This window comes from Choloepus didactylus, chromosome 2 (genome assembly GCF_015220235.1).
Source record: "Choloepus didactylus isolate mChoDid1 chromosome 2, mChoDid1.pri, whole genome shotgun sequence".
In the NCBI taxonomy this organism is placed as follows: Eukaryota; Metazoa; Chordata; class Mammalia; order Pilosa; family Megalonychidae; genus Choloepus; species Choloepus didactylus.
Window position 1 is genome coordinate 166,106,609 of NC_051308.1, and position 23,905 is coordinate 166,130,513.

The 23,905-nt window shown below is 32.5% G+C and overlaps 1 protein-coding gene and 1 pseudogene across 4 annotated transcripts in view; both read right to left on the reverse strand.

Annotated features, from left to right (window-relative positions):
* Positions 1 to 4,458: 4,458 nt before the first annotated feature.
* DNAJB4 (DnaJ heat shock protein family (Hsp40) member B4) overlaps positions 4,459 to 23,905 on the reverse strand; it is a 55,318-nt gene continuing 35,871 nt past the window's right edge. For 2 of the 4 annotated variants that reach the window (XM_037826842.1, XM_037826841.1), the window contains 3 exons: positions 14,130 to 14,371; positions 7,160 to 7,728; positions 4,459 to 5,780 (listed from right to left, as the gene is read on the reverse strand). In XM_037826842.1, coding sequence (XP_037682770.1) covers positions 5,547 to 5,780; positions 7,160 to 7,728; positions 14,130 to 14,340 — 1,014 coding nt within the window. In that variant the 5' untranslated portion in view covers positions 14,341 to 14,371 and the 3' untranslated portion in view covers positions 4,459 to 5,546. Of the gene's footprint in view, positions 5,781 to 7,159; positions 7,729 to 14,129; positions 14,796 to 23,905 lie in introns of those variants that run through there. The other 2 variants (XM_037826840.1, XM_037826843.1) reach the window with 2 other exon arrangements.
* Positions 7,809 to 14,117, reverse strand: LOC119527137 (annotated as a pseudogene).

The following is a 23,905-nucleotide window of genomic DNA, read 5'->3' on the forward strand; positions in this document are numbered from 1 at the left end:
TTAAAAACTTCAACTCTTATCACTCAGTCCCTGTTTGTATTTCAAAAGATCAGCATGAAACACTTTCGCTTTTTCACATATCATGGCTTCTGATATACTATTGCCTGCTAACTGCTTCTCATTTACCCAAATTAATAACAACTTTTCAACTTCCTTGAGTGTTTGAGAACACTGCTTTGTTACTGCTTTAACTACTTTTGCAACAACAGCCTTTTTTATTGCTTCTTTATTCTTAAAGATGGTGGAGACCATTGTTCTAGGCATACCATATTCCCTAGCAAGATCAGTAAAGCAAATACTGCTCTCATATTTGCCTTTTTATTTTTTTCTCAATGGTGGTGTGAAGAAATTTTCTTTTCTGTTCAGTGCTATCACTGCTTATTTTCTTAGGACCCATGATGAGGAAAAAAAGCACAAAAATACACAAAATGACCACAGAAGCTAAGACTGCAAGGGGATGTGCACAGGGCAAGAGCTACTGTGTGACTAACGCATGACACTTTGTTTCAGCTGGAAAAAGTAGCGAGTCACAAGGCAACCAACACTGACAAGTTCTAGCTTGCGCATCGAGTACCAAACGAGTACCAGGATAAAATTTTCACATCAAAATGCATCAAGTACCATATTCGATGAGTTTCAAAGCAGTTGAGTACCAAGGTATGACTGTAATTTGAATTTCTAATCATTATAAAACAGAAACACTACCTAATTTAAATCCCATGTATCATTTACTATGACTTGTTATAATTATAAAGATCGCAAATTTTTCTTTTCTACCCTAAAACTGTTAGTAATTTGTTTTAGTTAGAACATTTGCAGACCTTTCCAAAGTTGGGTAAAGGTACAAATAAATTTCTGGTCCATGATTTAAAAAAAAAAAAAATACACACCAATAAATTAAATTTTACTTGAGTCTACTTTCCTAGGGTTCATTATGGCATGATCCTTAAAGGCATTTTCACCTATGGAAGAACAGACCTGTGTGTATGACCAGATGTCAGATTTCACAAAGTCTTCAAAGTAGTCAATATAAATATGTTTAAAGAACTAAAGAAAGCCAAGATTAAAGAAGTAAGGGAAGATCTGATGAGAGTATCTCATCAAATAGAGAGCCAAATATAAATTCTGGAGCTGAGAGGTACAATAACTTAAATGAAAGTTTCCCTAGAACAACTCTAAAGTTGTTTTGAATTGGCAGAAAAAAGAATTAGTGACCTTGATGATAGATTGACAGAGATTATGCAATATGAATAAAAGAGAAAAGAATGAAGAAAAATGAATAGAGCCTCAGAGAAAGGTGGGATTCCATTAAGCACACCAACATACATGTAATGGGAGTATCAAAAGGAGAAGAAAAAAAGAAGCAGAAAAAATATTTGAAGAAATAATGACTGACAACTTCCCAAGTTTATTGAAAAACATTAATCTACATAACCAAGAAGCTCAACTCTAATAGGGTAAATGCAAAGAGATCCACAGAGACCTATCATAGTAAAAATGCCGAAAGCCAAAGACAAGGAGAAAATCTTGGAAGCAGCAGGAAGAAAACAACTCATCACTTATAAGGGAACTTCAATATTAACAGTTGACTTCACATCAGAAACAATGGTGGCAAGAGGTAGTGGAACAACATATTCAAACTGGTCAATGAAAAAACTGTCAACCAAGAATCATATACCCAGCAATATTGGGCAATTATTTTAAAGTAGTAAATCATACTTACTTTTTCTTTCTATAGTTCTCCATAAAAGAAAAAAATATATGAGGCTAGATATACAGCCTTTACAGTGCATTTCACATTACTGGATACTGTGATTAAGGATGGTGTTTAAACTTAACTCTATGAAAGCTAAATAATCCTTGAAATATAAGGATAGAGGAGTCACGTCTAAGTCATTTGCTAAGTTGAATCACATATATTGATTTCATTTTATCCATCATAATTTGGATAGCTACCTAAAAATAGACAAGCAAGAACATTTTCAAGTCCTTGCCTCCAAGAAAATTATAGGCAAGAGTGTTGATCTCAAACATGGGTCATAAACTCAGATGCTTTCAGAGACTACACAAGTGAACTAAATGTATGAAGCATCTTTATGCACCACAATAGAGTGGCAGGTTGGTGGCAATAAAGAAGTGTATGCCTTATCTAAACACATTCTGATTTTAAAACTTTAAAACCACTGAACTGGCCCAAAAAATACACATCTATTGATAGGCCATATATAGACCCGGTCTGTAGTCATCTGTGTTTCTTGTATTTAAAAAAAAAAAATGGTGGTAAAATATATATAACATAAAACTCACCATTGTGACCATTTTTAAGTGTACAATTCAGGGGCATTAATTACATTCACAATGTTGTCCAACCATCACCACTATGTATTTCCAAAACTTTTTCATCATCCCAAACACAAACAGAAACTTTGCACCCATTAAGCAATAACTCCCCAATCCTCTCTCCCCTTATCCCCTGGTAAACTCTCAACTACTTTCTGTCTCTAGGAATTTGCGTATTTAAATTACATATAAGTGGAATCATACAATTTTTGTCCTTTTGTGTCTTGGCTTATTTCACTTAGCATAATGTTTTTGAGGTTCACCATATCGTGGCGTATATCCAAATTTCTTTCCTTTTTAAGGCTGAATAATATTCCATTGAGAGAGAGAGTGTGTGTGTGTGTGTGTGTGTGTGTGTGTGTCTGTGTGTATAATTTTGTTTATCCATTCACTTGTTGATGGACACTTGGGTTTCTTCCACCTTTTGGTTTTTGTGAATAACGCTGTGAACATTGTTGTATAAGTATCTGAGTCAGTTTTCAATTCTTTGGGGTATATGCCTAGGAATGGAACTGGTCATTCTACAGTCATGTGATAATTCTATGTTTAACTTTCTGAGGACTCTCTAAACTGCTTTCCATAGTGGCTGCAACATTTCATATTCCCAACAGCAATGCATAGGGGTTCTAATTTCTCCACATCCTTGTCCTTTTTTTTAAACAATAGCCATCTTAATGGGCCTGAAGTGGTATCTCATTTGGTTTTGATTTGCATTTCCCTAATGGCTAATGATGTTGAACATATTTTCATTTGAGTATAGCTATTTATATCTTCTTTGAAGAAATGTCTATTTAAGTCCTTTGACCATTTTAAAATTCTGTTTGACTTTTTGTTGAGTTGTAGTTCCTTATATATTCTAGATATTAATCCCTTATCAGATGTATGATTTGCAACTACTTTCATCTTGCAGGCTGTCTTTTCACTTTCTTGACGATCTTCTTTGATGCACAGAATTTTTAATTTTGACGAAGTCCAGTTTATTTTTTCTTTTGCTGCTAATGTTTTTGGTGCTATATCTAAGAACCCATTGCCAAATCCAAGGTCATGATGATTTACTTCTATGTCTTCTTCTAAGAGTTTTATGGCTTTAGCTTTGATATTTAGGTTGTTGATTCATTTTGAGTTAATTCTTGTATATTGTTTGAGGCAGGGGTCCAACTTCATTCTGTTTCAAGTAGATATCCAATTGTCCCAGCACCATTTGTTCAGGAGACTATTTTTTCCCCATTGAATGCACTTGGCACCCTTGTCAAAATTCAGTTAGTTATAGATGTGTATGGGTTTACTTCTGGACTCTAGAGTCATTCTTTTTAACATAAGCAACTTGTGGTAGGAAAGATGGATAAACATCGTTATCAATGAATTTACTGGAATCTACAGTACTTCAAAACTATACCAGGTATCCAAAGACCTGATTGGATTTAAAGTTCTCAAATTGTATATATATCAATGCAATGGAATATTATTCAGCCACAAAAAAGAATGAAGTCAATGCAAGGTGTCAATCATAGGGTGGTATATGGGAACCTTGTATTTTATGCATGACTTTTGTGTAAACCCACAACTTCACTAATTTTAAAAGGTATAAAGTACTGATACATGCTACAACATGTATGAACCATGAATACATTATGCTAAATGAAAGAAGCCAGCACAAAAGAACACATATTGTCTGATTCCATTTATATGAAATGTCTGGAATAGGCAAATCCATACAAAAGTAGGTTAGTAGTTGCCAGGGGCTGGAAGAAGTGGGGAATGGGGAATGGCTGCTAATGGATATGGAGTTTCTTTTTGGGGTAACAAAAATGTTCTGGAATTAGAAAGTGCATAATGGTTGTACAACTCTGTGAATATACTAAAACCACTGAACTGTACATAATAAAAGGGTGAACTTTATAGTATATAAATGTATCTCAATAAAGCTGTCATTTTAAAACTATATGGTTTTCTTTACTTATTCATATTGAATTTCTAAAAGATTTCATATTCTGTTAAAAGGGATAGTTAGAATGCCTTGTATATATATGAATCATTCTGAAATCATTTTTTAACCAAAAACTTTGTTTCAAAACATCATTCTCACTACAGTTATAAAACAGAAGACAAAAACAGAAGAAAGTTTTAAACATAAATATATTTAAAAAATTAAACACCTAAGAAATGCAATCTATACATATGAAAAATAAAAATATTTATATGCATAACAAGTAGTAGCAACATTATCCATAAGCAGCAGTTAGTGTCCATTTTCCCCATATTTTGGTTTAACACCACAGTGGAAGTTTATTCCTTTTAGGGAAATTGCATAAGGTATATATCGCATATTATGAGTAAGTTATAGAAGATTGTGTAATTGGAAAATTAATTCCAAATAACAGTATTATATCTTCTAAAAACACATTCATTGTTAAATTATTTTAAACTAGTGGACAATAAAATGAGCCTATAATTTATTAAGTTATATATCCAAGATATATAGTTGACTTGCATAAGATTACATATGGCATTTTAAACACAGCCTATTTCTAAAATAGTTAATTCAGGCAACTGGGATTTCCACAGGAGATAAACTGCCATTAATATCCATTTTATGAAGAAAAGGTCTATCTTAAGAACGCTGCAATTATGTTATTAAGAAATGCTAGAGCATAATTTAAAAATAAAAATGGTGAAACATACGCATCAAGATAATCTTTTACTGGGTACCAGCCCTACAGAAACAATTTAGATGATTATTTAAATCTAGATAACCACATTTCCAAATGACTTAGGTTTTTGTTCTCTTCTTAAAATACACATCACATGTATAGTTTAGTTAAGAATTCTAATTTCCACTACAAATGGGAATCTATCATACCGACAATCTAAAGATGGAAGAAATAAAGTACTTCGATAGTCTAGTACTTTATTAAAAATATAAATATACTGGCTCCACAAAAACAATTAACTTTTACATGTAAGCAAAATACTAAAAATTTCTGATTTTGGAGAAATGAAATAAAATTTAGTGAGTGGTTTTCTCTTCATTGATAACTGTAAAAATCCCTTTTGCCTATTTATTTGACCCATCTCTATTCATGCAATTTAATGAGCCCTCAAAAGAATTTACACATCTTTATACAGAATTCACATCTACATCAGTAAACTGCCAGTCCTTTTATATTTTCAGTGCCTTATCAAAATGGGTAACAGAGTTCTTCATTCTATGAGGCAGGAAGATGTTTCCTAAGTATTTCTTTGGACGATGAGGCTATAGTATCTGGGAAAGACACCTCAAATTCTATTAGAAGGTCACCACGTTGGTCTGGATTTTTTGGAAATGGCAGCCCATATCCAATAATTCTTCTCCTCATTCCAGGTTTTACAATATCATTTATTGACATAGGTATGGTTCTTCCATCCATTGTTGGCACATTAATTGAGCAGCCACACAATGCCTAAAATGGGCCAAATAAGATAAAATTAATGAATGAACTTCAAACTTAGAAGACTAAACAAAAAATGGTCAGGTGAGAAGTGACACCACTAAGCAAATTTTTAACATCCCAAAGAATATCAGTATGTATAAAATTTTTTTTCCCATTAGAAAAATCCCTTCAAGATATGCATAATCACACATGCTACAAAGAATACAGTTAAAAGAAAAGGGAAGAAAATAGGAAAGAGAGAGGAAGTAAAAGATGCCTTCCACAATGCCCTGGAATGAAAAGAATACATTTGAGGTTCCTATTACAACATTCAAAAAGTAGGGTTGGAATGGGAGGAGAACATGGGGAAATGCAGGACCGGAAAGAACAGGACAGAACCATCTACTTCCCTGGAGGGAAAACGGGACAAAAAATGTATTTATTGTTTTGCTTGACAAATGTTTGTCGAGGGCCTACTATATGCCAAACATTCCTGTGAGATGCTGAGCATTCAGGAAATAGGGACACAAGACGTCACCTCAAAGAATGCACAATTTAATGGAAGAGACACATAAGCAAATAAGCAATAATACCGTATAATGCTGGCACAGAGGTACGGACAAAGGTCTTCTGTGAGGAAAGGCATCGACTTACTCCCTGACCTTCTGAGAGTACAGAATGCTTGGGCTATGCATTGGCCCTGTAGCAGCTACAGGAGCAGAATGAGGAACAATAGTGTTCAATAGAATAGAGTTCAGACAATGACACAAAGGTATTCAAGATAATAATTGAGAAAACAGGGAAATGCATATGCATTAAAGGGTATTAATCAAATTAAAAATGACCTTTAATTTTAAGGTAGAGTGTGGACTTTGTGGTAAATGCTATGTGGAGCCACTTAAGAATTTTAAGCAGGGGACAGATATGACCATGTATGTAGGGTTACAATCAAATTTGAGAAATAGTACAAATAAGGATTCATGTATTAAAGCAGTACCCTTATAATTTTTTTTTTGTCTTTTAAGACCTTTTTTTGTTATACAATTACAGCTCCAAATTAACCATTTTGGAAATATCTATAAAAGGACTAATGTGATGAAATTACCAATCCAGATCTCATAAACCATACTTGTCAAATAGAATGGCGTTAAACCAGTATTAGGTACCACAGTATATTATCTAGTTAGCACTTAAAATTTATATTTAAGTTGTTAAGTTGTTAATAACTTAGAAAATATAATCTCATTCATAAAACAGGTATAAATAGTAGTAATACCTCAGAGTATTGTTATGAGAACTTTAAATATGTGTAGTAATTAGAATAAATGTTAATTATTATTTAGATAAATTCCCAAAGATCAGCTGCATATTTTGTTTGGCCTCAGAAGTTCTAGGTCCTACTAACTTACCTCCCGTAAACTAATTTTAGCAGAATAAATTATATTTGATCCATCCCTTTTAAATTTTGGGTGATCTTTATCTTTAATGATAAAAACAATGTCTGCAGGAATACTATTCGGTGTTTCATCTCCTTCCCTTGGAAAAGTAATTTTGGTGCCTTCTTTCCACCCTTTTTTAATCTCAATTGTGAGAATTTTGTCCTCAGATCTATAACTCCTTCCATCAGGATTTAATCTTTTCCGAGAAATCTTCATCCGTTTGGTACAACCACTATATATTTCTTCAAGTGATACTCTGAGTTCATGAATAACTGGAGGATCTTGTTTGAGGCGGGATGGCCCTACAGAATTCCTGTCTCTTGGATATCCATTCATGCTGAATCCAAAGGCATTAAAAGGATCTCCATCTAATTCCATTTCTTCAGAATCTCTACCACCAGCCATCCGCCTTCCGAAGAAAATTTCAAAGGGGTTGGAACCTCCAAAAAATGCTGCAAATGTGGCATGAGGATCACCATGAAAGGTGTATCGGAAGGTACCTCCTTGTCCATCAGTACCTCCTGCTCCTCCTTTCAACCCTAAATGAAAGAGATAAGCATGATTAGAAAAAAGCTTTCAAAAACTTTTTATTCCTGAAGCTTTATTCCACAGATGAATAAGAAAAACAATAAAATTGGGAACTTCTAATCTCATAAACTACTGCTTTGGCATACTAAGGCGTATAAATTTAAGTTTTTAAAAGATGTCAGTTGAACGGCCAGCAGTAACCAATGGAAGATATAGAACCTAAATTTTTAATTATCATTATAACAATAGTACAATTAATAATATAAAATACCATATGTATATTAACAAGCTTTATTTCAGATCTTTTACTGTTAAAATAGGGCTCTTTATGTGGCAGAAAGGGAAAAAATTGTAATAATGAGAACACCCTCTGAAAAATATATTTTTAGACACCAAATTGTTATCTCTATCCTAGATACCAAAATTGTTTATCTAGGCATAATATTTGATAGTGTTAATTTCAATAGCATGCAAAAAGACTTAAGCCAGGAGCTGTAAGCCCTCTTGACATGAAGGCCTTTAGACTGGTTATTTCTGTTCACTGTGGACAACCTACTTCAGACAGCGAGTTAGTGACCCTTTCTCACTACCGCATGGTCAAAAATCCTCTCATTTGCTCTAATGTTCAACGAGTAATACGTAGCTCACAGGAGATTATATATTTGAAACAGCATTTTCCACTACAGACCAAAGAAATGTTTCAACTAAGACCCACAAAACAATAGTATAGAGATCTTTTAAGGTACCAATATTGACAAGAATTTATATTAAAGTATCAGCTAAGTTTCTGAGTGAGCCTTAAGGGCATTCCTGACCAAGGAAACAAACAGACACAGGTGCTAAAAATTGTAAAACCATGAAAAATTCAAGCGATTATATTTGGAGATTCCAGTATTCTCTCATATGTCCAAACAGTGAGTAATCTGAGGGCAGGAAATATGTTTTATTCATTTTTGTATTGTTCATGCACATAAGGCTGAAACATGACAGGCACTCATGTTTATTAAATGAAGAAATGAACTATTTCTTAATGTCCTCCTAAATCAAAACTATAAAAAAGGTATCCTGAATACCAGGATAGAGAAGAAGACAGGAGCAAAAGCATTGTGTGTATACATGTATATAATCACTCATACACATATATAAGGGATTTAATAATTAAAAACTCCACTGGAAATATTCAACATGCTTTCAAGGAGACCTAGCTTTCCATATGTTTTATTCTATATTTGACTTCTCCCATTAAAAAGCATATATGTACTCTACTTCATCTAATACAATCTCAGTTGATATCTCAATGTTCACCTTTATCCATGAATAGAAATCTAGAGGGACCAAGAGAGATCTAATAATCTGAGAATTGTCAAAATATGTATTGGATGATATATCCAAATAGTAGTTAGGGAAATTCTATGTAGAAACAGAATGAAAAGTGTAAGCAGGAAAAGAACTTTCAACATATGACTCATCTAAAACTTTTTATAAATTTTAGTGTATAGTTATGGTAACTCCAGATGTTAATAAGCTAGTGACAATTTTTTTTAAAATGACAGGATGTGTTTATTACTCAAGGTAATGACAATGTGACTAAACCAAGCTTAAATTATTTCAACCATTTTCTCTTTCATCCCATACATCTGAATACAGTAATTTAACAGAGTATTAATAAATTGAGTAAATTAGCTTGCCAATCTAACCCCCTACAAGATAAGATCTAAATGTTTTGGACCCAAAATGGATTAATGAAAAGAAAGAATATTTTAAGTTATTACATCATGGGTTTGGCTTTTCCCTAAAATCCCTTCCCTCCTCTGCCAAAAATGGTAATTCAATCAGGATTACAGAGGCCCTGAGAAATTAATACAGTCTGAAGTGACTCATTTATCAAAGCTGACAAAAGCCTCCAATGAAGCTTTGAGGTTTTCCTAGACACTAAATAGTCAAATACATAGCTGAGACAAAGGACAAGGCTACTGTGATAAAGATTGAGAAATCCTACCCAAATTCATGCCATTATGATATAACATGAATTATGTTATAGATATGATAATGTATCATTTGCATGGCCTAGCATTTCAACTGTAGAGTCAACTCTTAATTACTTACATTTCAACTGCTCATGGAAAATATTAATATTTAACTGGAATCCCTTTGCTACCCAAAATATTTTCTAGACACCATTTTGTGTGACCAAGGAATGAACTCAAGAATCAACATTAACCTATGCTTTAGGAGGACTGCTATTAAACAACCAACTAAACAATCTGCAATCCAAAAACAAATATGTGTTTGGGATACTATCTATGAGAACGATTTCCACTAGGTGGTTGAACTGACTAATACTTTATCCAAAAGAGAAATACTGGAGAAGAATTAGGATTTCAAAGAGAAAATGATAGAACTTTAACAACTCTTATTTTAAGGAAATCTAATATGCAAAAGGAAGCTTACAGAGAGTTACTAGAATGAGAGCCTTTAAACAATTTTTGACTTATAAAAATCCAAATTACTTACATATTTTTCGAAACACGGTAAATAGAGATCCAGTTTCTTAAATATATTAAATAACAGAAGCAATCTAATATAAAGAATAATCTACTAAACAGAATTTTGATCATATAAAATACTATCTTTGAGTGTTTGAAGTAAATCATTGAGTAAACTATAAACAATAACCAAAGAAAGAAATGCATAAGGAAAACGAAATGTTAGAGAATAGGAATAAATATCCTAACTATAAGGATGTGTTTTTGAAAATCTTTTAATGCAAACTCTATTGATGTCCACTAAGCTATTCAGAACTAAACTCAACACTTTTAGGAGAGAGACTGATTCAAAGTCTGATTTCAAGTTTCTGTAGTTCTGTGTTTTTTGTTTTCAAATGGTCCAAATATAGATAAAACTTCTCTATTTTTAATAGCTTTATTTATTACATACCATAAAATTCACCCATTTTAAACACACAATTCAATAATTTTAGTAAATTTATAGTTACGCAACTATCATCACAATCTAATTTTAGAACATGTCCATCACCCCAAAAGAGCTCCCTAGTACCTGTCTGTAATCTCCACTCCACCTTCAGTCCCAGACAACCACTGATTTCCCTATAAATTTGCCTTTTCTAAACATTTCACATAAATAAAATTATACACCATCATAAAATCATACATCAGATTTTCTATCTGGCTTTTTTCAATTAGCAGTTTTTAATGTAATTTGTACATAGATTATTTTATTCCTGCATCTTCTCAATTTCTTCTTCCGTACATTTGCCCTTTTCTTTTCCTATTGGCAAGTTTTGGCTTTTGAGGATCTTTGTCTAGTTTTAGCCTAGTGATAACCACCTTGCTGGGGGTGAATGCCCCATGGAGAGTTGTGTGATTAGCCTTCTCCCATGGTGCCTGTTCAATGTAGATAGCATATTTCTTCCTATAAACCTGGATTACTTTGCCAATTTGCTGACCTTTGTACTGTCCCCGTACAACCTGAACTACTTCATCCTTTCGGATGGGTATGGTTTGAAGAATGTATTTCTATCTCAGTTCCTTGTAAAAAGGGGAAGAAATAATCTACTTGTGAATGTGGGAAGCTTCAGGCATTGATCCGTCTCTGCCTTTTACTATTCTTGCTCTGGTCACAAGTCACAAAAGGATTGAACTTCAACTTCATTTTGATGGCCGCCACTTTAGTGATGGTAGTCAAAGAGACACAGCATAGTTTTTGAGGTTCATCCCTGTGTTAGCATGTTTCAAGAGATCAGTCCTTTAAATTTCTGAATAATATTCCATTATATGTATATACCACATTTTGTTTATCCATTCACCAGGTGATGGGACTTTTGGATTATTTCCAGTTTGAGGCAGTTATAAACAATGCTACTATGAACATTCATATTGTATGGGCATGCGTTTTCATTTCACTTGTACAGATTCCTAAGAGTGGAATTGCTGGGTCATATGGTGAGTCTGAAACATCTCTATTTTTATCCAACTTTTTAACCCAATGTTTTAAATTAGAGATTTTCAGAACATGAATGAACAGGATTACTAGTTCTCATAGTTCTTAAATATCTAAATTTAGCATATTCAATCCATACTCTTTGACAGTTCATAGTTCCTATTCCCACTGTTTCAGACTTCAAATCATGCAAGTATAATAACTGAAAAAAAAGAAAGAAAGAAAATCTGGTATATAAGTAGTGTTCCACATTCCTAAAATTCAGTGTTTTGTTACTTGTGAGGAAACCTCTTAGGCTATGGTATTAGGCCTGCAGGCACAAACAGATCAATGAAAGGCAAAGAGAAAGAATGTTTCCCCACACTTTCACAATGTACTAAGAGTTTTTTTTTCTTTTTTTTTTAAAAAATAATTAATGAGATATTCTAAATAAAGGGCAAATAAATATAACTTTTCTATGTAGGAAGGATAATTTCTAAAAAATAATTCAAGTAACTTTAATCCAACCATACTTTCAAGTAACCTATTGCTAGAGAATATTTCTGAAAAATATATTTTGATGCTTTAAAAAACTTATTCTCCCCTTACTCTTTATTCTTATTGCATGTATCAATTTTTAGAGTGAAGAAGGAATAAAAATTCAGAGTGTACAGATGACCCTGCTTTAGTTTTTTAGAATTTTACTCACTGGCGATGATCAGTAAAAATTAAACTGCAAAAATATCACTCAAGAAGAGCACTATTAAGAGGTAACAGTAAACCAAGAAAATGTATCATTTGGTCACATGAAAATTCTAAAGACAAATATCCTAAATAAACACTGAATCCTATGACTTAGTCATAGCCAAACTTGAGCTATCAGTGACATATGGCCAAATATCTTAGATTCAAAGCAGTGGATATCTGCTATTCCTTGGGAATTTATAATGCTGCTACATGTTTATAGATTTCTTTACAAAATTACAAAATAACTTCTTCAGAAAGAGTAGTATAATGTTAGTAGTATCTCAGAATCCTGCTTAGCTTTTGAGATGAATGGGACCATGGTATTCTGAGTGGTATGGCCTTAGGGAACATGGTATTATTCCGCAGGGGTTGACTTGCCTATTATTTGCATTTTTGACATTTAATTTTTAAGACCCTGATACTGAAGATCCTTATCACACCAAAACCAGCAGCATAAATTTCAATAAGGCTAAATTTTGACAACTTACAGATAAAAAAAAAAAAACAGAAATCCTCTACATACAATCACTTTGCTTGTCTAAATTTAACTTTTTTTTTTTTAACTCAAAATGAGCATAGTCACTACTTCACGGTATTCTAAGGATCTATTTCTAATTGGGAAATTTTAACATTAAATGCACTAAAGGAAACAAAGGGATACAAAAACTTTTCATAACTATAATAATTTAAAAGAAAACACTTTGGGAGAAAAGCAAATATTAACTTAGTGCTGATTCTAAAAGTTGAAAATTACAGAATCTGAAAGAATTAAGTTTTTTTATTAGCAATTTAAAATAATCTTACTTTATAGCTATATTAATAAGAAGGTGCTTTCTGAATTTATATGGAGATGATGAATAAACGATTTACATTCCAGAATGATAAAAAGATAATTTAAATTACTCCCATTTACTGTGTTCCATTAGTTTCTGATCTCACCATGCAAGAAACAAAAGTATGGCAGGGAGAGGAAAGGGAAGTTGTCATGCTTTCCTCTATATCTAGATAGTAAGATTTTAAAAGAAATTATGTTACCTAAAAGTAAATTTAAAAATGTTCTAAGTAGGGGTGGCCATTTTAGGTTAAAAATTGTATTTCTGAGAACTTATTTTGTTGGCACACAATTACTGTCTACAATTGAGCTAAAAACTTGTTCTGGTATTTTATGACATCAGGAAAATTCTTTCCTCTCTAGGCAGAATGCCAAAAACAACTAGAGGCTAAATGCCTGCGCCTTCAGCTTCTAAGAGATGACTCTGTCTTGTTCAGTCTGAACTAGCTTTGCCATAAGAAAGGCAAAAAACTTTTTTATTTTTGTGGGTAAAATATAAACTACCCAGAGTTTAATCTGCCAATCTTAAGATTTTAAATGACTGAAGGTTCTTTATTGGTTCTGGAAGAAAATTCATTAGAAAACAAAACAGGTTGCATAAGACTTTTGACATAATTCATTAATGGGTATGGAATTTAACGTCTCAGAAATATACAATGTTAACATAAATCTAGCAGAATATGTATAATAAAAATGCTAAAATACATTAAAAAGGCAAATATTTTATTACTACTACATAATATTGATCATATGATCCAGGATAAAATCTTGTTTTTATCTATTGTCTTTCTACATTTGATATATCCAAAATAATGATAATTAGTAAGGCTGAGAAAGAGAGGAAGGAAAAAAAAGAGAGATGGAAAGACAGCAAGATATACACAGAATACTTACCTTCCTCCCCAAACTGATCATATATTTCTCTCTTTTTAGGATCACTCAATACTTCATAAGCTTCTGCGACCTCTTTAAATTTTTCCTCTGCCTGAGGAGACTTGTTCTTGTCCGGATGAAATTTGAGGGCTTGTTTGCGGTAAGCCTTTTTAATATCTTCATCTGAAGCTCCTTTTTCGATTCCCAAAATGCAATAATAGTCTTTCCCCATTTCGAATGCCTTGAAAGGAACTTAGATTTCCCTTTATAAAAGAAAACAGCGTCCCCAGTCTTAGCAATACAATGATTCTAAGAAAAAGAAACCAAGCTGGGTATTTTAAAAGTTAAAGTAAATCAGCAATTCAGCTAGCTGTCTTAAGGCAGCAAGCAGACAGCGTTTCTGTATTTAATTCCTTCCCCAAGAGCTCACTTACAGATAAATATACACTACACAGGAGACGGCCTCCTTTTAGATCTTCCCATTTTCACTACGTGTCTCTGTACTTTCTAGAACAGCAAATGCTACAGGACGTCACTTCCCCAGCTGCCTCTAGTCAAAGTACCGAGCTATGTTTTCTCCTCCTCCACGATTAACTATTCATTTTCCTTCTGGCTCGACCATTTTTATTTCCTTTTTAAGAGGCAAAGTGGATTAAGAAACTAATATTTCAGCAAAGAATGTCATAATTACATATTTACTTACTCCATTTTAAGTGAAAAAGCAACAACAATAATTATAGCCATTAAGTATCCTATGTTAAAATAAGTTAAAGGTATTATACAAATAAAAGTACCCTTGAACTTTAAGGGTATTTTAATTTCAAGTTCAAGGGTTCAATTATAAAACAAACAATACTAAAATTTGGCCTGTTTACATTAAAATTTAAATAATTTGTGTCATTTTCAAAATTCCTGGAGTCTCTTAATAAGAAATGCCTGAAAGTCAATATAACAATTTCACATCGTAAAAAGGCTATGTATCATGAAATTAAAAAACAATATTTTAAAACAAGTACTTAAATTTGATTTTGGCTAAGACAGTTTATTGTTTTTTGTTTTCTTCTTTTTTGGTAGGCTGCAAGACTTAATACTTCTAGCAAACCAACTCTTATTTCTAAAAGCTTAATATGTGAATTTACTTAACTTCAACTAAAACAGAGACCCTAACTAAAACAGAATGAAATCCCCCACTTCCAGGATCACTGTTTGAAGGAATTTTTGTGCATAGGAAAGCCAGGAGGAACATATCAAGTTACAGACAGATTACTAACGCTCCTTGTAAGACCTTAACTGTATCAGCTTAAAATCTGGATATGCTATTTAAGAGGAAATACTATGAGAAATTCTTTTCTTTTAAAAACACTTTCTACCTAATTATAAACATAATATATACTTATTGTGGAAGATTTAGGAAAACACAGAAAACAGAATAAAATTACAAACCTACCTGATATATCACTCAGGTAATACCTGCTGAATATTAATGTATTTCCTTCTAGTCTTTTTTCCCACAAATATTGATGGTTATCTGCCATACTTGTGTGTGGTTTCATTTTTGTTGTTGTTAATAAGGTTTAGATCATAGTATTTATATACCCTTTTGACTCCCACTTTTTAAATATATTTTGGATTTTTATAAGAAATATTTTCAATTATATAACTCATCTTCTGAAATGGCTTTCCATTTTTTAAAAAATATTCCCATTTCTAACATAATATTAGAAAGCTGGGTTAGTAAGAAAATTTGAGAGAAGTGCACATAGCCTTCTATAATTAAATACCTTAAGAGTCTATAATTTGAAAAAACCATTGAGGAAAAGCAAATTTACATATATGTTTGGAATATGGTGAAAAGGGTATGATCAAATGTTAACCTTTAAAAATATGGTAACATACTCTATATGCCAAGCAGCTTTACATTAATGACTCAGCAAGTCTTTCCAAATGTTCATCCTTATGCATCTTGACATCTCTTATGATTTCCTTATTTCTTAAAACTCTCCATTTAAAAACACTCTGGTATTAAAAATTTATAACATCTATCTAGCCTACTTATAGGTTACAAGGTTTGTCAGCTATTCAGCAAACATTTTAGTACTATAAAGGTACACTCAATGTCAAAATATAAACTTTCAAATCAAAAAAACTTAGGGGAAAATACTAATATCCAAAGTCACGTTAAGATTCCTACTTTTAAAAAAGCATATTGTCAAGTTGTAGTACAGTGCAACAATCAAAATCTAAAGTAGAGTAAACGTATAATAAAATCACTTGTTCTATAATGAATTTCCAAGGGAGTTCCTTTAAATGTTCATCATTAAAGGAACACATATTATTACCTATGAAAAAAAGTCAAATTGTTCTGTGGGTAACACTGGGAGAGAAAAAAACTTACTTGATTCAATCATTTTCAGATAGCTAGAAATATCATCAGGACTTGACATATTAAACTTTTTTTTTAAACCACACAAATAAAACGACAAGGGATAAAACTCAAAGAGCAGGCCTTTCACATTTGTAAGAAATGTGGGTGATAAGGGATTTTCATATTCCTTCAAATGTCACACAGAAAAAAAAGAAGCCAAGTGGTAAAGTTGAAAAAAGAAAAATCATCTCAATATGGGCATTTCAAGTTAATAAGGAAGCAAACATAATTCTGACTTGACATCAGAGACTATTAAATAATAAAACTTAATCTGGGTAGGGTTTGGTAAAACAAACAGACACCTGCATGCATGTAGCTCTGTAAAGCTCTGTAAGTCTTTCAAATATTTGGCAACAGGTATTAAAAGCAATTAAAAACAATGTTTAAAGGCCTACAAATACAACCCTTCAAAACTTATCCTTAGAAAAAAATTCAAAGAAAAAAAGTATTGTATATATAAATATACTCATTGAAACTGGAAGCAATAGGATATTGGATCAACTATAATAATTACTAAAATCTCATAGCACTTTAAAAATATTTTCGCATACCCACTTTTTCAGACTGAGCCATCAACTCTACTACTTAGGGGAAAAACCATTACATAATAATTTTATATTAGAATTTGATCATCCAAATTTGTATGACATGGATGTGGGGATTTTTGGGGGGTGGAGGAGAATAAAATCACTATCATGAAAAGAAAAAAAAAAAAAGAGTGTGCAAAAGGGAACACTAGTGGCAGCCTTTAGGGAAAATAAAGCATAGAAGAGCTAAAAACAAAGCTCATTTGTTAAATGTATTTTTTAAAGCTAAAAAAAAAAAACAAACAAAAAAAAAACAGCAATAGTCTACTTAAATATTGCTTAGAAATCACATAACTCTCTGCTTATTTAATATTACAGGTATGTATGTATGAGAGAGAATGTTTGAAAACAAAAATTAGCTCGGATTAGTAATTGATTCACACTTTTTTTTTTAAAAAAAGTTTTTACAAAATCAGGTTTTAATTCTGGGGCAGGGAGGTTATCTCTATCTGAAGGCAAATTACAATGTATTTTAAAGACATGATTTTAATTTTTTCAACCCCATCAAAAAACTAAAATATGTTTATTAAAGTTAGTAGCAACAAAGTTTTTGTGGTTAATAATATATTTCAGAGAAGTGCCACTCTATTTTAGGAAAATGGCCAGAATTAAATAAAATTACATTTTGCTTTCAGCAACTTTAATCAAATTTTTTAAAAATTTGGGATGTTATGCTCTAATAATAAATACAGAAAAATTATTTTACAGAAGCATGAGCACTTTTTGTTTTTAATAGCATACTTATAAATATGAAAACGTTTACATAACAAGAATGGAAACTAAAGATAGCATTTTAACCACACACACACTATATATATATATATATATATATATATATATATATATATATATATATATGTATATATATAAGAGTAGTCATGCAACTGATGCCATCTTCACATTCTACTTTTGCTTTATTCAAGACAATAAAAGAAAAGTTTTCTTTCTCCAATTCACAAATCATTTCTCAGTTTAAAACAAAATACAGAGCAAGACCTTTTACATTCTCAGAAATTACTATTAAAATTCAGATCCTCATGTCAATAATTGTGGACAAATTGCTTCTAATATTTTACCAATGCATCTATTGAAAACTTTTTCTGCCAATATTTAATTAGTAAATGGTCATACTTTGCCCTGAAATTTCTCAAATAATGGTTGATATTGGAAAATTATGACTTCCATTCCCCCATACTCTTATCTAAGAATTAATAAACAAATAAACAGAGGCCTGTTAATAGAGCTTTAGATAGTTGAATATATAATCTCAAATATAAGTATGTAACAGTGGCTATAACATTTGCTCAGGTGGCACCAAGAAATATCGATAATGTGGTGGTTAAAAGCACAGATTTTCCAGCCAGACAACCTGGGTTAGAATCCTGGTACAACCAATTAATAGCTGTGTGGATTTAACCTCTCTGTGTCTCTGTTTTCTAGTCTGTCAAATGAGGTTAATATAAATACCAATTTCATAGGATTGTTGTGAGGATTAAATGAGATAAATGTGTGATATACTTTAAAGTAATTGGCACACAGCTGTGTTAGCTAATATGATGATAATGATCTCATCAAATGAACAATTTTTTCTTGAAAAATATTACTATACCATATGCATCGCAAAATTTTCAAATTACATGCATACATTTCAACACATTTAGAAAAGCTGTCCAACTAAGAATAAGTGGCTCTTTCCAAATATACCAGTTTCTAGTTGCTACTTATTCATCTTGACTGTTAAAACTTGAAATCATTAAGACTTCATAAGTAGCATTCATTGTATTTCAAATCCAGTATTTATAATCTTAAAATATATATCTTTGATTTTGGATCTAGAAGATTTTTCTAGTCTTAATTTCTGTTGCTGCTTCTTATACCTTAGTCATACTGAATTACCTGAAAGTTGCCTAGGGGAAATTATTATTTATTATTGAATCTTTGATTCCTCTTACAGGACTGGCATAAAGGGACTACACATGTTTAAAGATTTAACTTAAGAATAGACACCTCATAGCACTAAATGCATATATTAAAAAGGAAGAAAGAGCCAAAATCAAAGAACTAATGGATCAACTGAAGAAGCTAGAAAATGAACAGCAAACCAATCCTAAACCAAGTAGAAGAAAAGAAATAACAAGGATTAAAGCAGAAATAAATGACATAGAGAACAAAAAAACAATAGAGAGGATAAATATCACCAAAAGTTGGTTCTTTGAGAAGATCAACAAGATTGACAAGCCCCTAGCTAGACTGACAAAATCAAAAAGAGAGAAGACCCATAGAAACAAAATAATGAATGAAAAACGTGACATAACTGCAGATCCTGAAGAAATTAAAAAAATTATAAGAGGATATTATGAACAACTGTATGGCAACAAACTGGATAATGTAGAAGAAATGGACAATTTCCTGGAAACATATGAACAACCTAGACTGACCAGAGAAGAAATAGAAGACCTCAACCAACCCATCACAAGCAGAGATCCAATCAGTCATCAAAAATCTTCCCACAAATAAATGCCCAGGGCCAGATGGCTTCATAGGGGAATTCTACCAAACTTTCCAGAAAGAACTGACACCAATCTTACTCAAACTCTTTCAAAACATTGAAGAAAATGGAACACTACTTAACTCATTTTATGAAGCTAACATCAATCTAATACCAAAACCAGGCAAAGATGCTACAAAAAAGGAAAACTACCGGCCAATCTCCCTAATGAATATAGATGCAAAAATCCTCAACAAAATACTTGCAAATCGAATCCAAAGACACATTAAAAAAATCATACACCATGACCAAGTGAGGTTCATTCCAGGCATGCAAGGATGGTTCAACATAAGAAAATCAATCAATGTATTACAACACATTAACAAGTCAAAAGGGAAAAATCAATTGATCATCTCAATAGATGCTGAAAAAGCATTTGACAAAATCCAACATCCCTTTTTGATAAAAACACTTCAAAAGGTAGGAATTGAAGGAAACTTCCTCAACATGATAAAGAGCATATATGAAAAACCCACAGCCAGCATAGTACTCAATGGTGAGAGACTGAAAGCCTTCCCTCTAAGATCAGGAACAAGACAAGGATGCCCGCTGTCACCACTGTTATTCAACATTGTGCTGGAAGTGCTAGCCAGGGCAATCCAGCAAGACAAAGAAATAAAAGGCATCCAAATTGGAAAAGAAGTAGTAAAACTGTCATTGTTTGCAGATGATATGATCTTATATCTAGAAAACCCTGAGAAATCGACGATACAGCTACTAGAGCTAATAAACAAATTTAGCAAAGTAGCGGGATACAAGATTAATGCACATAAGTCAGTAATGTTTCTATATGCTAGAAATGAACAAACTGAAGAGACACTCAAGAAAAAGATACCATTTTCAATAGCAACTAAAAAAATCAAGTACCTAGGAATCAACTTAACCAAAGATGTAAAAGACCTATACAAAGAAAACTACATAACTCTACTAAAAGAAATAGAAGGGGACCTTAAAAGATGGAAAAATATTCCATGTTCATGGATAGGAAGGCTAAATGTCATTAAGATGTCAATTCTACCCAAACTCATCTACATCAATGCAATCCCAATCAAAATTCCAACAACCTACTTTGCAGACTTGGAAAAGCTAGTTCTCAAATTTATTTGGAAAGGGAAGATGCCTCGAATTGCTAAAGACACTCTAAAAAAGAAAAACGAAGTGGGAGGACTTACACCCCCTGACTTTGAAGCTTATTATAAAGCCACAGTTGCCAAAACAGCATGGTACTGGCACAAAGATAGACATATAGATCAATGGAATCGAATTGAGAATTCAGCGATAGACCCTCAGATCTATGGCCGACTGATCTTTGATAAGGCCCCCAAAGTCACTGAACTGAGTCATAATGGTCTTTTCAAGAAATGGGGCTGGGAGAGTTGGATATCCATATCCAAAAGAATGAAAGAGGACCCCTACCTCACACCCTACACAAAAATTAACTCAAAATGGACCAAAGATCTCAATATAAAAGAAAGTACCATAAAACTCCTAGAAGATAATGTAGGAAAACATCTTCAAGACCTTGTATTAGGCGGCCACTTCCTAGACTTTACACCCAAAGCACAAGCAACAAAAGAGAAAATAGATAAATGGGAACTCCTCAAGCTTAGAAGTTTCTGCACCTCAAAGGAATTTCTCAGAAAGGTAAAGAGGCAGCCAACTCAATGGGAAAAAATTTTTGGAAACCATGTATCTGACAAAAGACTGATATCTTGCATATATAAAGAAATCCTACAACTCAATGACAATAGTACAGACAGCCCAATTATAAAATGGGCAAAAGATATGAAAAGACAGTTCTCTGAAGAGGAAATACAAATGGCCAAGAAACACATGAAAAAATGTTCAGCTTCACTAGCTATTAGAGAGATGCAAATTAAGACCACAATGAGATACCATCTAACACCGGTTAGAATGGCTGCCATTAAACAGGAAACTACAAATGCTGGAGGGGATGTGGAGAAATTGGAACTCTTATTCATTGTTGGTGGGACTGTATAATGGTTCAGCCACTCTGGAAGTCAGTCTGGCAGTTCCTTAGAAAACTAGATATAGAGTTACCATTCGATCCAGCGATTGCACTTCTCGGTATATACCCGGAAGATCGGAAAGCAGTGACACAAACAGATATCTGCACGCCAATGTTCATAGCAGCATTATTCACAATTGCCAAGAGATGGAAACAACCCAAATGTCCTTCAACAGATGAGTGGATAAATAAAATGTGGTATATACACACGATGGAATACTACGCGGCAGTAAGAAGGAACGATCTCGTGAAACATATAACAACATGGATGAACCTTGAAGACATAATGCTGAGCGAAATAAGCCAGGAACAAAAAGAGAAATATTATATGCTACCACTAATGTGAACTTTGAAAAATGTAAAACAAATGGTTTATAATGTAGAATGTAGGGGAACTAGCAATAGAGAGCAATTAAGGAAGGGGGAACAATAATCCAAGAAGAACAGATAAGCTATTTAACGTTCTGGGGATGCCCAGAAATGACTATGGTCTGTTAATTTCTGATGGATATAGTAGGAACAAGTTCACAGAAATGTTGCTATATTATGTAACTTTCTTGGGGTAAAGTAGGAACATGTTGGAAGTTAAGCAGTTATCTTAAGTTAGTTGTCTTTTTCTTACTCCCTTGTTATGGTCTCTTTGAAATGTTCTTTTATTGTACGTTTGTTTTCTTTTTTTTAAAAAAAAAAGAATAGACACCTCAGAATTTGAATTCTAATCTAGGCTCTGCCACTTCATAGGTAATTTAGGTAAATCATTTAATTTCTCAAAATTCCTAATTTCCAAATTTTATTGTTATTGTGAGAATCAGATAATACACATGAAAGCACTAATTTTATATAATGACATATATGTAAATTATTTTCATTATTTTAAGCTATATAAACTATTTTGTTACAACTTGGAGGTATATTGACTCCTTTTACTCAGCAAAGTTTTACTTGGAATAAAACATTCAAGTAACTGGCAGATTCACTCTAAAGGACTCAGGAATCCTCTTTTTCAGGACTTTATCTGTGAATTTTAATCTCTTCTCAGACTAACTGTTCTATGTCCCCAAAATAATAACATTTGTATAGTACTTTCAGTTTATAAAACACTTCTTTCTCATATGTAATCTATATATGCACACACATTTGACACTCAAACTAGTGCTAATATTTCAAAGAGCTTTTCTATAACTAGCAATCTGACAATGAGATACAATATTCTTAACAATACTTAAAAAATATGCCAATGTGAACATAAAATTAAGGAGTCCTAAGCTGTGCCTGTTCTAATATTTGGCCTGCTTTTTAGATAACAGCTAAATAGTTACATATAATCAAATTATTGACATCTAATAATGGTATCTTTATTCTCTACATGTTACACTGTTCTACAAACCTTCACGCAGTTAAGAAGCATCATTACCATAGATTTCTATATAGCAAATTGCTTGGTATAAATTAAATTCTTATTCCAGCAGAAAGGCTTCAGATTTCAAGCATAATAGTTACAATACCTGAGAATCCTGCCATTTTAAAAAATGCAACTTCATCTTTGGGGAAAAAAGATAAATTCAGAGGAGATTCACTACCTATCCCATCTAGATTAATAGACAACATTGTTATTTGGAATTAGGCAGTCAATCGCATTTGAGCATCCATTTTTTAGTAGCTGCTAGGTACTACAGAAACCCCAATGGCCAGTGTTGCTATTCAAAGTACTTTGAAAGGGGTGGGACTTGTATTTTGTTTAAAAATACGGTTATCTTGTGCACAATCCGTATTAAAAAAGTAACTCAATCATTCAGTAAATGATGAGTGCCTAATATGTACTGCACACTGTTTCAGGTGCTATAAACTAGACAGACAACATCCTCACTCTCACTCAATTCACATTCCAGTGAGGGAAGACAATAAACAAGTTAATAGAGAAATAAGAAAACTTCAGATAGTTTAAAGTTCATTAAAGAAAATGCAACAGTGTTACTAAAATAGACAGGCTACTTCAGCTGTTGGTCAGGGAGGACCTCTTTGTTTAGTTCTGCTTCAAAAATTAAACTAGGAATTTAGCGCTCAGGTGGATAGTTATTTTGGCTAGAGTACAAGGAACAAATCTGGGTGCTATATTTTTAAGAAGATATAGGCTGATTATAATTCTTTCGAGAAAGTAAATGTGCTGGTAAGGAGCTTTTAAGCTATGTTTATTATCTTTCAAGCTAT